Here is a 17043-nt window from a genome sequence, read left to right as displayed (position 1 = left end):
TCTTTAATTATGTTTAAATTATTGATTCATATTGGTGACTGTACAAGTAAGTAACATGGTGAGAATATGCAAGTCCAGATCTTCAAGTGCACCAGAGCCTGGGTCTGCAGATGAAGATTAGGTGGGGCAGAGGAAGCTTTAATCCTCCTTTACACTCCCTCCATCCTTACGGCTGCTAGGGCCATTCTAGCCTTTAATGTAATTAGAGGCTTGAATGATGTTCTACTGTAGGAGGTTACTGGAGGCCTGCTATTGCCATGCTCTAGCACTATGAGGAAGTGTTTATAAAGAGGCGGTGTAGAACAGACTCTGATGGCTCTACAGTAATTGGGAGTTTTGCCATCCTGAGGGAATCCCCAACTGCTGTTCTGCAAAATGCAAAGCAGCCCTATCAAAGGCCATGATCTGTCTTGCAGTACACAGTGCTAATAAAATAGTTTATGCATTTTTCAGCCCTGAGCATAATTCTTTTTTTTAAGGCAACTGTAGATATTTGGAGGGTTACATTTTATTTGTTGCTGCTTTGGCAGTTTCGAGGTGTGGTTGGTTAAACGAGAGTCTGATGTGAGTTCTCTGTAACCTAAGGGGCTGCTTGGGCACTGTCATGACATTACAGAGTGATGAGGTGTCTCTGTGTCAGTTGGTGTATGTCTCAGCTCACCTCATCTTATCCCTCTTATCGCTTGTGTGAAGGAAGGGCATGAATTGGGATTCTGGCTTGGACCTAGGGTTCCTGGGCAGGCCTGAGAGCACAAAGAAGGCATTTCCCTCATACCCATTCTCAGGTTAGTAGAATCCAGGGCCTTTGATGCCCATTTGAAATCCACACTGGAACAGTTTTATCAGGTAGTTTTAATAGTAGCTCCAGCTGGTTAATAGTTTTAATAAAGTTGCAAAAAGAGAAGGAGTACTTGTGGCACCTTAGAGACTAACAAATTTATTAGAGCATAAGCTTTCGTTAGCTACAGCTCACTTCATCGGATGCATCGGATGAAGTGAGCTGTAGCTCACGAAAGCTTATGCTCTAATAAATTTGTTAGTCTCTAAGGTGCCACAAGTACTCCTTTTCTTTTTGCGAATACAGACTAACACGGCTGCTACTCCGAAACCTTAATAAAGTTGCTGTCTCCATATTTAACCATACTGTGGTGTACATGTCTCATTGTTCCCCTGTCCACATCAGTGATCTAGAAATCAATCCTCATTCAACTGAAGTCATGCTGATATTCTCTTGGTGACTATAGAAGGTTAAGATGTCTTTTTGTGTGACCACTCAGGACCATATTTATCCATAATCCATTCTTGTTGAAATTATTTTCCTAAACATCTTTTTTTCTTACCTAGGCTGATGTGGCTATCTTGGTTGTGGACGCTAGCAGGGGAGAGTTTGAAGCAGGGTTCGAGACTGGTGGACAGACTCGAGAACATGGGTTATTGGTTCGTTCTCTTGGAGTAACACAACTGGCAGTTGCAGTCAATAAAATGGACCAGGTACTTGCTTAATAGTTTCCTTTAGTGAACAGTCTTGCATCCCTTCCTGTGTGCCCTAAATTAAGGGGTTCTGTGTTCTGAGGCCAGAAGGTTTGTCCTTCCCTCATTCTTTACACAGTTATCATAATGTCTGTGTTCAGAAAGAAAAAAATTCTTCTGAAGCCTATGAACTCAGTATAGCGACCAGGAAGGGAGAGATTTTCAAAAGCAACAAGTAGTAGTTAGGTGCTAAATTCCCATTGAAAGTCAATGGGAGTTGGACACGTAACTCCCCTTTGTGGTTTGTTTGTTTTTTTAATCTCCCCAAAGGATACTCTATAATTAATCCTGCTGAAATTTACTGGGATAAACTTCTACCCATGGGGATTATCACCCTGATGACAGTTGCAGAGCCACCAGGGGTGCTGATGAGTCACTTGTAAGGCATACTGCTGCATTTGCTCAAAAACATGCTGTTTATTTCATATTACCCTTATTTTACATTTTAGTTTTAATTTATTGCTAAGTACATTTAATCTAAGAGAAATCCTTGTTGAGTCTGATTTTGTTTTGCCTTTATACCTGTGTGAATTAAAAAGCAAAATCAGTGGTACTGTTCATTAACAAGTTAATTTACAGTATCTTAGACATGAAATAGAACTGCAGATTTACCCTAAAACTTGTTCCAGATGGGCAAATTTCTGTGCCTATACGCACCCTCTTGAATTCAGGTACGTACTACTTTATAGAATAAGGCCCTCAATTCATTTTCTTTCATAGTGTGCTCTATGCTATTTTTCTCAAAATATGGAAGAAACATTATGAACATTTTATTCATTAGGCTTAATCTTTGAACTGAAGTTTTCATAGAAGATCTTAGGGAAGGTACAGTATAAGAGGTCAAAGTAATTTGTATAGAGAAATATGCCAAAATCCAATATTTTTATCAAAATGTTTTTTATTTTAGGTCAGTTGGCAACAGGAGAGATTTCAGGAAATTACCAGTAAACTTGGCCAGTTTCTTAAACAAGCTGGCTTTAAGGTAAAGTAAAGTTAAGATAATGAGATTTGTAAAGGATTGGGGCCTCCCATACAGCACCCTCTTCCAGCTAGATCCAGGCTTGTGCCTGCAGAGCCAGCTCCTTCACTGGGAAAATCCTGCCTAGGGTCCTCACAGAATCCAGGGAGGAGAGTTTTTTCAGTCATTCAGTGCTGTGGGATTTTTATTTCAAGCCTTCTTAATGAAAACCAGAATCAATACTTCACAGCCTCGTGTGTGTGTGTGTGTGTGAGAGAGAGAGCGAGAGATCAATTTGCCAGTCTTTTCCTATGTGCAGTGGGTAGGGTTTAATCAGCCAGCCAGCCAGCTCCCAGCCTCTGAACCGTGGGTATAACATCCCTTATACCTTCACAGGTCGTTGGCACTTTGTTCATACCTTGCTGGTACACTGGGGCTAAGGTGAGATGAGTTTGTATCAGTTTTGCCCGGGCATATCAGCAAGGTCTGGTTTTTTGCTGTGCCCCCTGTGCTGAACCCATTAGTGGGTTAATGGAACGTAGCAGAGTCTGAATTGTACCCCACATGCCCTACTAGTGGGTATTTAGGCAGTGTCAGGTGTGGACAGCGAGTGTTTGGTGCCCTTCCAGCAGTCCCACCCTCCCCTTCCTTTAGATCTCCTGGGATGCCAAAGTTGTGGCTGATTGCCTTCTTTGGAGTCTGGAAGGAATGTTTTCAACATGGCAGAAGAAAACACTTTCCACATTTTATACATCTTTCTTCTGGTATCCAAGAGGCCTTATTTAGGGGACTTACTGTAGATTGTTGTAAGATAGTACACATTGTGAACTAGCAAGTGCAATTTTGGGACCCTTCTCATTTGAGAAGGAAGCAGGCTTTTGTCCTGACACTGTCATTGCATGATGGGGTGGGGTGTGTCATGGGGTCCCCTGAGAGTCTTTTCCAGCCTCAGTAACTGTTCCAGGTGTTCTTAACTACCCCGGTACTTTATTATATCCCTTCAGTAGGCCGCAGCCAGGAGTGTGGTGTACATATTTTTCACAGAGAGTAGCCAGCTTCCTCTCCTTGCTTCTGGGGAAGGGTACAGGATTAGCTGCAGTCTTGCCTTCCTTCAGGCTCCCTACTCTCCACCCTAACATTTCCTTCCTGTCTGCTTATATAGTCACAGTTGCTGTGATTCCTTCCACCCAATTAAGCCCTCAGCTGTGTCTCTGCTCAGTCAATTAGCACCCTCTGCCAACTGCCTGGCTTTCAGTCAGGTCCCAATTAATGTATATTGGTGGGGATTTGGAAGACCCTGTTACAGTGTCACAGTTTAGGGCAACTGCACCTATATTTCCCCTCTGTGGTCCAGCAAGAGCACCCACTTTCAGGCTTCTGGCTCTGCAGCTGGTGCTTTTCTTGGGTAGAGACCCTCATCTTGCTCCCATCTGACCAGGGTATTTCCAGGCTGACAAGTTTCCTGCCTTCCCTGTGTATTCCCAGCAAAAGCCATTCTGCCTAAGCAAGGCGTGCTTTGCTTCTCTCCCTATAGACTGTACACAGTTTATTTGCCCCAGTTATAAGTCACCACACACTTCTTTCTAATCAAGCCTATTTTATTCTTAAGGCAAAAACACTGCAGGGAAACAATAAAAGAGCCCACATGCATGCTAATAAGTTTGCCAGAGATGACCCCTTCCAACATGAAGAGAAGTCTTTCAGATCCCTGCCCAGAAGTTTTCCTGTGGTTTCAAGTTCACCACACCCTTTGCTCTGAACAAGAACACAGTCTTATGGGGCCTAAGTAGCCATCCTTTCTGAAGATTGGGGCCTTCTGTGGACCAGAGGTCCTGCCCATTTACTGGATCAGAATAAAACCCCTGAATCAGTTCATCACCAGATTATTTATCTCAACCTCCTTTCTTTGTCTGCTGGTCTCTTAAGAATCCACTTTGAACCTTGAAGAACTGTGACTAGGTAATCAGCCAGATAATGGTTCTCTTCCCCAGAATAAAGCTTTGAGAGGCTGCTAACCAGAGGAATTTCAGTAGCATGCCCCCTTCTCCTAGAGACATTACATACAATCTCACAACAACATATAAGTAATTGCATTGTTAATACAGTTGCCCACAAAGGTATTGCATTTAATTCAATAAGGTTTAACTTAATTCCTTAAGGTTTATCCAGGATATTGCATTATCTGTCACAAGGGGTATATGCATTAGTCTTAAGCGGTGAGGTTTTTTTCTTTGCGTAGCGTCCCTATGGGTGCTCCACGGTAAGTGTGTTTGAATCCCTGCACTGCTAATCAGAGAATTTTGGTAGCAATGTCCATTAGGCCTGCACCTGTGCTGTATCTCCTTGTGCTGCGCTAGCCAGCACATGCAGGCTAACCCCCTCAGTTCCTTCTCAACAGCCCCTGGCTAGAGGCAGAGCCATTAGCAGTCCATTAAGACTGTCATTTTATTTTACATACCTATAGTTAATCTCCTAGTTCTAGTTGTAGTCTTCTTCTCCTTTCTTATTTTATTGGAGGGAGGGGGAAAGACTTCAGTTTCTTTCCTGCTTTTTCTCCCCTGTTGGGGACCCTTCCCCACAACTGGGTGTGCCTGGTATGCTGGTCTTCAAAAAATGCCTCACTAGTAAAGAGGCGATCCAGATTGCAGAGAAATACTCTCAGTGCATTCACTGCCTCGGGGAAGGCTACATTCAACAAATGTGTGTGGTTTTTGTCAACAACTCTCAGATCTCCCAAAGACAGAGAGGTCTGCCAAAAGACCATCTTCATGGAGGCAGCTCTCACCCCAGTTGTCTGGTAGACATGAGTCTTCCCCACAGCCTTCTATGTCTAAGGGCTGTGGGTCGAGGAAACAAGCTACGGACCCCTCTCATAAATCATTTAAGAAAAGAGAGGGAGGTAACCACAGTGAGCCTTGAGATAGCAATAAGCGATCACCATCTTGCTCAGTGTCTTTGGCACCGAGACCATCTCATGGTCTTGGTACTGAAGATTCCAATGGCTCATGGAGGCCAGCAGCAACCGGTACTGCTGACAGGCCCATGGACCTGATGGGCACGGGCACCGAGGCATCAGTACTGAAGGACAGGAGTAAGTACTCCTCTAAAAAGATGAGGAGTACTTGTGGCACCTTAGAGACTAACAAATTTATTAGAGCATAAGCTTTCGTGAGCTACAGCTCACTTCATCGGATGCATTTCTAAATTCTAAAAAGATGCTCCCAGTATGCGAGTTCACATTAGCACTGCCAGTGACGGCTTCAGAACTGCTTCAAGATATTGAGGAACAGGAAGCCGGTACTGAGAACCATATTCTCCTCCTCCTCCAGATGAAGCTGTCATGCCGCCTCCACCATCTCTGGCAGATGACTTTTGATCCTTCCAGGAGCTGGCAAAGAGAGTGGCAGACACTCTGTAGATACCATTGGAAGAATTCAAGGACACCCACCATCAACTCCTTGACATCCTCCATTATACATCCTCCTCAAAGATCACCCTCCTGATTAATGAGGCCGTTTTAGATCCAGCAAAGACTGTGGCAGAACCCAGAATCAGTGGTGCCAACCTGCAAGTGAGCAGACAAAAAATACTATGTGCCTGCTAAGGAATCTGAATTCCTATTCTGCCACCCAACCCCATCTTGGTGGACGCCTTAAACTCCTGGGGCTGACAACACCAGTCAAGGGCTACTCCCTAGGATAGGGATTAGAAGGGTCTTGACATTTTTGGTAGAAAAGCATACTCCTCAGCCATTCTACAATTTTATATCGCCAACTACCAGGCCCTCACAGAGAAATATGATTACGTAAATTACTTAAAACTCAAAAAGAAAAGGAGGACTTGTGGCACCTTAGAGACTAACAAGTCCTCCTTTTCTTTTTGCGGATACAGACTAACACGGCTGCTACTCTGAAACCTGTCATTATGCAAGGCACTGAATTTAGCCGTATGGAGTGGAAATCTATCAACTTCATGATTTAAATTTGTTAGTCTCTAAGGTGCCACAAGTCCTCCTTTTCTTTTTGCGGATACAGACTAACATGGTTGCTACTGTTAAAACTCAATGACTTTATTGAAAAGATGCCAGAAGCATATCGCGACTAATTTAAGGCCATTATCCAGGAGGACCAATTAGTGCCAAAGACATTGCTGCAGTCTGCACTCAACACGGCAGCTAGGTCCATCTTCACACCGGCGGTGATGCTATGAATGTCATGGCTTCATTTGTCGGGCTTCCCAAAAGAAGTACCCTACGTCATTCTGATTGCTCCTATTTGGCCAAGACAGACTTACCTGTCACAGCTCGCATCGTGCCCAATGATCCCTCTCCCGGACATTCTGCACCTCCTCTTGCAGAACACTGAAAAATATTTGGGGGTCATGATGAATAATTATCTGAACATTAGCTTCTGGTGCGATGTTGTGACCAAAAGGGCTAATGTGATTCTGGGACGCATAAACGGGAGCCTCAAATAGGAGAAGAGAGGTTATTGTACTTCTGTATTTGGCACTGGTGTGACCACTGCTTGAATACTGTGTCCATTTCTGGTGCCCACAATTCAAGAAGGGTGTTGATAAATTGGAGAGGATTCAGAGAAGAGTCAAAAGAAATGATTAAAGGATTAAAACATGCCTTATAGTGATAGGCTCAAGGAGCTCAGTCTGTTTAGCTTAACAAAGAAAAGAGTAAGGGGTGATTTGCTTACAGTCTTTAAATACCTGCATGAGAACAGATATTTAATAATGGGCTTTTCATTCTAGCAGAGAAAGGTATAATATAATCCAGTGGCTGGAAGTTGAAGCTTGACCAATTCATACTGCAAATAAGATGTAAATTTTTAACAGTGAGGGTGAATAACTATTGGAACAATTTACCAGGAGTTGTAATAGATTCTCAATCACTGACCATTTTTAAATCAAGATTGGATGTGTTTCTAAAAGATATGCTCTAGGAATTATTTTGGGGAAGTTCTGTGGGCTGTGTTATACAGAAGGTCACACTGGATGATCACAGTTGTCCTTTCTGGTCTTGGAATCTGTGAAATTATGCCATTGTGGCAAACTAGCAACCTGCAACTGGAAAATTCCTGCCAGTTGACGGATAGGGTTAGGGATTCTTTGCTAGGTTCAGTTGTTGATTACAGTTAATAAAGTTGCAGCCTTGACATGTAACCTATATTTCTGTGTTTGTCTCATTGCTTTGATGTACAATAAATAGAAGGAAGCTGCATCAGCCAAAAAGGCCTTCAAATTTTGAATAAATTGAGTGTCCATCTTAATAGAAGTCAAGTGTTATCTTATTGGGCATGGTATTTTCTTTTTCATTGAAGGGAACTGTGGAATAGTAAGCAAAGTGTCCATAAGCTTAAAAACAGTTATAATATTGAAAATATGCTCTTTGCTGCTGCTTTTTCATGAAGGTACCATTTTAGAGATACACTGTATATTTATTGTAGACTTTTTTTTGTTTTGTTTTATTTTCTTAATAAGGATTCCGATGTAGCTTATATCCCTACAAGTGGTCTTGGTGGTGAAAATCTAGTCACAAGCTGTCAATCAAGTGAACTCACTGAATGGTATAAGGGCAAATGTTTGTTAGAACAAATTGGTGAGTGTGCCGTTCTGCTTAATTTTAATATTTATTTGGTACATTGTAATCTTGTTTATATCAGAAATGTTCTTTTGTGGGGAGGGATGTGGGGGGGGGAATAGAATGCAATGTAGTTGATTACGTAAGTGAGAAATTGTGAGATGGTCATTTTGATTACTAAATACAGGAAATCTCAAGGTATTATCAATTTTTTTTTTCAGATTCTTTCAAGCCACCACAGAGATCAGTGGATAAACCATTTAGATTATGCGTGTCTGATGTTTTTAAAGGTTGGTTTTACTGTGTATAAATTTTATTTAAATCATTTTGAAGATGTAAATAAATCTCTCACGTGAATGCACACACACATAGTGTGCGTGTTAATTTTAAAATCATATTTCTTATACTGTTAAAAATCTGACCATAAAATAAGTTTAAAAAGAGTCTTCTGTTCAGGGGATTATAATTCTTTTCTGTGTGCAAAGCACTTTTATTATTGTGTGCATTATTATTCATGTGATAGAGAAGCTGAGGTAAAAGATTGTGACTTGCTCATGGTCATACAGTGAGTTGGTTGCAGAATGGGGAATAGAAATCAGGGGTCCTGGCTTCCAATCCACTTCTTACTCTTTGAGACCATTACTAAGTGACAGCGTGATCTGAGATTTAATATCCAACCTGACATAGTATCCATTAATTTATTGCCATATCATAAATTGTATTGTTTTACTGTTGAAACTTTAAGATTTTATCATATTGTTTGTATAGTGTGTACATACTTGGAATCAGAGTGATAGTATAGTAATCTGAACATCAGGTTTAAAAAGCCAGTGAAAATGGAATTAGGTTCAAATATTGGCAATGGTAGAAAAATGCAGTCCATTCAGATTGGGAGTGGGTCTTTTTCAGAGAGACCTTAAAAAACGTAGGACCTATCAGCTCTGCAAGAACATTGAGGATCTCATGGTAAATATTGTAACACTAGATTAGGGTTTGTCCCAGTACCTTGGCCAAAATTTCCAGTACTGCCACCATGATTGTACTGAGTGTTGCATATGAGAGTAAATGTCATTACAGTGTTGCTATATGTATATAGGTTTCAGAGTATCAGCCGTGTTAGTCTGTATTCACAAAAAGAAAAGGAGTACTTGTGGCATCTTAGAGACTAACAAATTTATTTGAGCATAAGCTTTCGTGAATGCATCTGATGAAGTTAGCTGTAGTTCACGAAAGCTTATGCTCAAATAAATCTGTTAGTCTCTAAGGTGCCACAAGTACTCCTTTTCTTTATATGTATATCATTGAGAACCTTTATGATGAAAGTCTTTATTATTTGCAATAACTAATTTTGCATTGAGCTTAGTTTTACAGATACACTAATGAACTAAAATGAATAATTTCAGTAAACCTACTCTATAAAAAAATCTGCATTTTCCAAGTTTATTGGTAGTGGTGATTATGGGAAGTATGTCCCTGTTTACAGATATAGGGTCTGTTGTTTAAATAGTAAATATTATTATAGTTGCACATACAGATCACACCAAGAATTTTTGCATTCAAAGCTAGCTTTGAACATGCATTTGAAATTTGGGATCATAGTTTTTGATTTTAGTTTTTTGTTTTTTTTTCCTAGCATACACAGTTCTCTCACTTTCCACACTTTTGGGGTGTTGTTTTTTTTTCATTTGACCAATACAGTAATAATTCATCTATAAGTTTGCTCTAATGGAGAGGAAAAATGTCCCATTGGCACATCTGGTAATGCTTCTCTAGGTACATATGCTGGAGCACCATACAGTAATGGCAATGAGTAGGAAGGGAGGAAATGTATTCCATCTCTGATGAATATAGCATACATACATACATAAAAGAAATGTTTCCAGATGCACACTGAAACTTTAAAAACTTTGTTTAAAAAGACGTTTTATGTGAAACCAAACATACCTGCATATATGCAGTCTCCATAATTTGGGAGAAACAACTTTGATTCAAGTGTATCAGTAAGAGCAAGAACAGTAGCATACGACTCACCTTTTAATAAATAACCAATGTGAACATTCCTATGACTAGAAACGTACCCAGTATATAGACCTTCAAAATGAGAAATATACTTTGTAAATCCAGTACTACTTTATTCATAAAAAATGCTACACTCCTCCACCATTATTGCGGTAAGTTTGGGTAGCAAACCAATCTTTAGCTGATTTTCCGAGAGTATAAAATATGCCAATAGAGCTTCCAGAATTTCTGGTTCATTGGACAGTAAATATGCATAAATGCATGAGGGTTTATTAAGGTGTCTCAGTAAATATTTTTGTCTGTAAATAGTGTTTGGGGTGCTTAAAATCAAATAGGTTAATGATCTAATTCTTGTATTAAAAAACTAAAAACTGGATATTTAAACCACATGAATTTTAAAGTACAGGGTTTCTGCTCTTAGTTAAGAAAAATATCAGATCAGGGGGTTTTGGAATTAATAGTTTGTTTTCAGTATGATGTAAAACTGGTGACTTTACAAGTAATAAATACTGACTCAGCTGAGAAAAATGTTTTTTATCACATTAAAATCTGTCTACATTGCTAATGGGTTAATTGTATATAAAAATGCATCTTACCATATGGTTAATTGTTTTATTATTTTAAATGATTAACATGCTTATTACAGACCAAGGATCAGGATTTTGTGTGACTGGTAAAATAGAAGCAGGCTATATACAGCTTGGAGACCGACTTCTGGCTATGCCTCCCAATGAAACTTGCACTGCAAAAGGTATAGTATTCAAAAGCTTGTTTACTTTCAGGTCAATACTGGTCTAGAAACAGTTACTGAAATGGCAACAGGTTGTCAAACTGATACTAACTGTCAAACATAACATGTGAAAGCATAAACGAATTTTAGATGTGACGGTATAAATATCTGTCTTTGAAAGATGTGAAAGTTCGTATGGTTTTTCATCTTTTTTACAGTGCTAGTTATACCAAATTTGTCAGCCTCATGATTTTTTTTGAGTGAAAATATGAGAATTCTGCAGTTCATAGCTATAAAATGTATGAAACAAAAAAAATTATTAGTAGTCAGATTTACTTATGAGCATTGCTATTTTTGTGTGGGTTTTAAACAGCCCTTGCAGGTAAATCTTAACTGCTGAAGTTTTTTATATTCTGTTGTGCTGTAAGACATTCCTTGCTGGGGATGGAGGCACTTAGCATCCCAACTGGAGCCCAAGTGCTCAGGGGAGAATTGCAAATATATTTCTGCAGTCTTAAAAATTTCAAGGAACAAAAGAGTATTAAATCATATTTCCCTTTTAAAATATGCCAAATAAGTTTCAGTATTTAATTTTATTTTTTCACAGTTTTCTTAATTCCTCTATCAATAAATGGAAGAGAGAATGAATTTGTGTTGAAAATAAGTTTTGTTTCGGTGTGTTTTTCTGATGATGGTAAAAAGTTACATAACTGAGGAAAATTGCTGAATATCTATTTGTGTTAACAGTTAAGTGTATAGTATTCAGCATTGGGGGAAATTAAAACCCATTTTTCTGATTTCATCATATGGAGGAGTTGATGCTAAATTTATTATTTGTTTTGTATCACTGGCTAATGACTGAACAATTTAGCCCTCATGAAAAAAATTCAAAATATTTGTGCGCTGATATTAATATGCAAAGTAATGGCTGGTACATTTAAAAATGTTAAGGTGCAAATACTTCTGCATTTCATGGAAGAGAAGTAAAAAACATGACATTATTATGTGTTGGAACAAAATCAACAAAATCTTCATACAGTTTGCAGTAGTAAAATGCATAATATGCCCTGCTAGGTATATTTAAACTAGATGAAAAATAACAATGGTTTAAAACATATGTTTATATGTGTCTTTTCTCCAGTGCACTCTGTTGCTCTGGTTCTCTAGTGCATTAGAGTCCAAGGGAAAGTTACAGCAGTCAGAGTATGCTAAGTGCGGGGATGCCCTGACCGCTTTCCTACACAGGTTGCAGGAGAGGAGGAGGTAGCACAGAAACTACTATGATTGGTCTACGTCAGCTGAGGATCCTCCATCCTATGTTGGGAAGATCCATCTGGGGCTGGAGCATCACATAGTGGCTCAAATGTAGCTGAGGATTTGGAGTCATTGTTTATTACATGCTTACGTTTAAGGAAGAGAAATATATAATGTAATATATTTATATTTCAGTACAAACTTGAGACATGCTATTAGCTTATCACTTCTAACAGAAAGAAAAGTCTGAACTTCATTTATCCGTGTATGGGAGTGCCACCTGTAGGTGAAGTAATTATCAACATGGCTTAACAAAGTAGTTCCTCGTGACATTGACATGCTTGTATTTGAATGACGCTATGCCTATTCTGGAAGGGAGCAGGAGAGAGAGATTTGAAAACTAAGAAATACAGTTTGGTACATGTTAACATGAAATGTGTTTTGTTTAAATTGTTGTGATCTGCAGTGGAACAGACCTAGGTCTGTGGATGTGTGCACTATTTAGCAAAAGTATTTGTTTCATTTTATAACACTTACCTTTCTTCTGATCAATATCATTCATTTAAAAGTCATGATGAATTTTTTATTCTCACCTGTAAGTCTACACCAGTGGTCACCAACTGGTCGATCGCAATCTCCAGTGGTGCAGTGTGCCTACCCCGCTCCCACACGGCTCCCAGAAGTGGCCAGCACAGCCCTGAGGACAGGGGGCAGGGGTCTCCCTCCGCGTGCTGCTCCTGCCTGCAAGCACTACCCCCGCAGCTCCCATTGGCCAAGAGAGCTGCGGGGGCAGTGCTTGCAGAGAGGGGCAGTGCGTGGAGCCACGTACTCCCCCATCAATCTCCCCCCTGGGGGTGCATTGGCCCCTTCTGGGAGCGCTGTGGGACTGGGGTAGGCATGGGAGTTGCTGGAGCTAAGTGCTGCCCGGCAGGAGGCCACACCCTAAACCTCATCCCTGAGCCCCCTCCCAGAGCCAGCACCCCATACCTCCTCCTGCACCCTGAACCCTCTCCTGTACCCCAAGCCCTACCCTGAGCTCCCTCCCAGAGCCAGCATCCCAAATCCCCTCCTGTACCCCAGTCCTGAGCCCCCTCTTGGAGCCAGTACGTCATACCCCCTTCTTCACCCCAAACCTGCTCCTGCACCCCAAGTCGCAGCCTGGAGCCCCCTCCAAGAGCCTGCACCCTGCAACCCCTCCTGCACCCCAACACTCTGCCCCAGCCTGGAGCCCCCTCCTGCATCCAAACTCCCTCCCAGAGCCTGCACCCTGCAACCCCTCCTGCACCCCAGCACTCTGCCCCAGCCAGGAGCCCCCCCCCCGAACCCAAACTCCTTCCTAGAGTTTGCACCCCTCACCCCCTCCTACACCCCAAACCCCTACCCCAGGATCATCCCAGAGCCCACACCCCCTCCTGAACCCCAACACCCTACCCCAGCCTGGTGAAAGTGAGTGGGGGTGGGAGAAAGGGGAGATGGAGTGAGCGGGGTGGGGCTTTGGGGAAGGAGCGGGCATCAGGGAAGGGGAAGGTAGATCCTGTGTTGCCCTTAGATTAAAAAAAGTGATCTTGAGCATAAAAAGGTTGGAGATCACTGGTCTACACCTATGAGTGCATACATCACAAACAGAATATAATACCTATTTAGTTGCTTTCTAATAGATAACAAGATGCTGCAACCCAAAATCATTTGTTGCATCCTTCTATGACAGAAAGCCAGCGAGCGCTAACCCACGTAGGGTAAATGAAAGTTGACACTAGAACCATTAAGGAACATGAAAGGCGGTGTAAAATATTCATGTGCATCAGAGGGGATGGGTGGGGCAAGCACTGTGGTATTAGTGCACAGTAGTATTTTCGAGACCGCATCATCTGCACTGTGTGACTAGCGGCAGGTCCACTCCCATGACTTAGACAAAGCCATATTAATATACAGGGTGGAGTGAGAGCGATAAGTCCTGACCAAAAAAAAAATGTTTCCTCTGTGCTTTTTTAATCAAAAGCTTTTACTCTCAGCCCATTCATATTGAAAATTGATGAGTAATGGTTGATGAAGCACAAATGGCCCAAACAGAGCTGTTTGTTTGTAGCTCAGAACCTAGGTACTTCACTGTGAGGTTCTGTTCTTACTCATTTCCAGGAATCACACTGCATGATGAACCAGTTGATTGGGCTGCAGCAGGAGATCACGTTGGTCTCACTTTGACCGGCATGGATATCATCAAAATCAAGTGAGTCCAAATCTGAGTTTCAGTCTAAGCAACCGTTTGTTTTTAATGAAAAATCTTGTAACTACTACACTTTACAGTCAGCAGTTTACTTGAAGAATGATTTGGTTACCAGGATATTTAAAACCGAAGTGATGCATATCACCTGGCCTGCATGTACAAACGTTGGAAACATCTGCTGCATGTGCAACTGCAACCTCAGAAGAACACTGTTTGTGTTCATGATTAATTCACCCTAATAATGGCAGAAGTGACTGTAAAAGCCTTTTGCGTATGCTTTACATTCTTGGAATCTTAAAACATACATCTTAATTGCTAAATGGAACTTCAGAGAATCCTCTAATATTATATTTAGAATGTAGATAATATAAAAGATTTACCAAGAATTCACCAAATTGTAAATCATCTAGACAAGAAAGCATGTCTAAACTGCTAGCATGTACAAGCCTTGTACCAGTAACTAAAAATGGCCAAACTATTTGTAGTGAACAATTCATTCAATAAATTTAGGCCCTTATTCTGTTTCTAAATTATTGGGAAACAGATGTCAATTTTTCAAATAAATAATAAATGGTTTATATAAGCATATTTCAGCCTACTCATGTCTAACAATGTGTTTGCCACAACTGTTGCAATGAGTATTGGCTATTTGTAAATTGTTATTTATGGAACATGGTTGGTAACGTAATTCATATGGCTTCTTTTCTGCTTCCGGGTCAGACTGCCAAACTCGCATGGATTTTCAAGCTGGTTGACCAAACGCTTCTTGCCTCTATATTTGTGCAAATTTATACTGTGTTTATGAAAGGAAAGAAGACAGTTATTTTGATTTCCTTCACTGCAGTGGTATTCCTGTGAGAAGTCCTTGTGCTGTTGTCAAATGGAGTTAGGGTGGGATTTGTGCTGTCCATGTTCTATAGGTGGTTTGTCTTGGGTGATGTAAATTTTTGGGAAGTAGAGGTCCTTAAGTTTCAGGTCTATTGAAATTGTTGGTATTTTGTTCTGTCCAATTCCTAGGGCATGGCTGCATTGCCCAGATCCCTTGACCAAAGTTGTTTTTATGGTCATGTTTAAAAGGGCACAACTGATGTAGTTGTGTGTGAGTAGCAAAGTGATATACGCAAGGGATAGGGCATTGTTTTTCTTTCTGTATGTTTTTTTGTTAGTGGAGATCTTGTTAATACTGAGTGACACAGGGCAACGCTCACCCCCATCTCCTTTCGCCCACAAAAAAATGATTTCTTGATTTAACATTGCCAGTTGATCTTCTTAGATTCAGTATAGTTCTATTATGAAGGAGTATTTATTTTTTGCAACTGATTATAGTGCTGATGAAAGTTGCAAGGTTTGACAGTGCTGGAGATTGAAGCCCTCACGGTACAGAACAGGTAAATAATAGCCAGCAGCACTGCAAATTTTACCAAAATGTCTTGCAGAGAGATGACCTCTGGGTGACAGGCTAATTTATTCTCCTAAGTGTCTTTTCTCACCAAATAATGTCATTTCAGAAGAATTTTAGCAGTGGAGGTACTTGTCCATTTGGATCTTGCCATAATTCTTTGTGCTCACCCATAAAACAGCTTTTATATTCTGTAGTAATGCACTTGACTGGGTGCTTTAACAGTGTGAGGTTTTCTTTTCACATAGAGCATATTAATGTGTCACTTCTTTAACTTAGTGTTTACTTAAAAATATACTGCTTAACATTTTTCCAATATGCTATCAGAATATTTGTCTTTTTTCTTCCTCTTGTAGTGTTGGCTGTATATTTTGTGGTCTTAAGGAACCCATCAAAGCCTGCACTCGTTTCAGAGCTCGAGTTCTCATTTTTAATATTGATGTCCCCATTACTAAAGGATTCCCAGTAAGTCTTGAAATATTCTTCTCTTTGAATGTTCTGATTTTCTTTTTTGGTGGCTCAGTATTTCTTTTTGATAAAAACCAATTTTAAACTCAGAGAGGAAAAACTTAGTAAAAAAAAATTGTGAAATCAGTGGCATTCTCTTGAAATTCCGGATTTTAGTTTAAAGAGGCTGCAGAGTTACAGCTTTGGAGGTAGATGCCTTTGTCTGCTGGTTTCTGATATGATGATATGCCCTGTTCAGACAATGCGGGGGTTATACCCACTGGTTTCAGCCATGCCTGTCATTAATAAGACAATATATGCGTGATTGTAGAAATGCACTTGGCTGTAAATTACCTAAGAATCTCAGTACCTGACACAGGACTGCACTGATGTGGTAGGGTTAAAAAATGGATAGTAACCGAAAAACTTAGAATGAATGAAGTATTTATTGTAATGTGTAAAAGTATAACTCGTAAGAGAGATCTATCAGTCATGTCCACAAAGATCCCATAAAGTCCAGGATGTGGCTCCCCAGGAGATAAGCTCTGACTGAAAGAACATGTTTATGTCTACACTGTAATTTGAAGTGTGATTGCAGCAAGCACAGAGACACCCGAGTTAGCTTGGATCTAGCTAGCTTGAATAGCCATAGCAGTCTGGGTTCTATAAGTCTGCCTGGGACCTTGGATATATACTCAAGAGGCTATCCCTTGTTTCCACTGCTTCATTGCTATTGTTACTTGAGCTAGTGCTAGCTCAGGTATGTCTACATGTGCTGCAGCTGCACCTCAAATTGCAGTGGAGACATACCTGGTGAGTGTTTGTGAACATGAGGTACAAATGCTTCACTGAGGAATGTCTATCAGTAAAGCAAGGGATTTTATACTGATGC

The 17043-nt window shown here is 40.6% G+C and overlaps 1 protein-coding gene across 4 annotated transcripts in view; it reads left to right on the top strand.

The window, feature by feature from the left end:
• Positions 1 to 17043, top strand: part of HBS1L (HBS1 like translational GTPase) — a 122634-nt gene that overhangs the window by 99271 nt on the left and 6320 nt on the right. For 3 of the 4 annotated variants that reach the window (XM_038397311.2, XM_043511010.1, XM_043511008.1), the window contains 7 exons: positions 1345 to 1491; positions 2438 to 2512; positions 7979 to 8096; positions 8300 to 8368; positions 10744 to 10848; positions 14218 to 14308; positions 16061 to 16169. In XM_038397311.2, coding sequence (XP_038253239.1) covers positions 1345 to 1491; positions 2438 to 2512; positions 7979 to 8096; positions 8300 to 8368; positions 10744 to 10848; positions 14218 to 14308; positions 16061 to 16169 — 714 coding nt within the window. The remainder of the gene's footprint in view (positions 1 to 1344; positions 1492 to 2437; positions 2513 to 7978; positions 8097 to 8299; positions 8369 to 10743; positions 10849 to 14217; positions 14309 to 16060; positions 16170 to 17043) is intronic. The other variant, XM_043511009.1, reaches the window with a different exon arrangement.

Source organism: Dermochelys coriacea, chromosome 3 (genome assembly GCF_009764565.3).
Source record: "Dermochelys coriacea isolate rDerCor1 chromosome 3, rDerCor1.pri.v4, whole genome shotgun sequence".
NCBI classification, from domain to species: domain Eukaryota; kingdom Metazoa; phylum Chordata; order Testudines; family Dermochelyidae; genus Dermochelys; species Dermochelys coriacea.
This window is presented reverse-complemented; position numbering and strand designations above follow the sequence as displayed.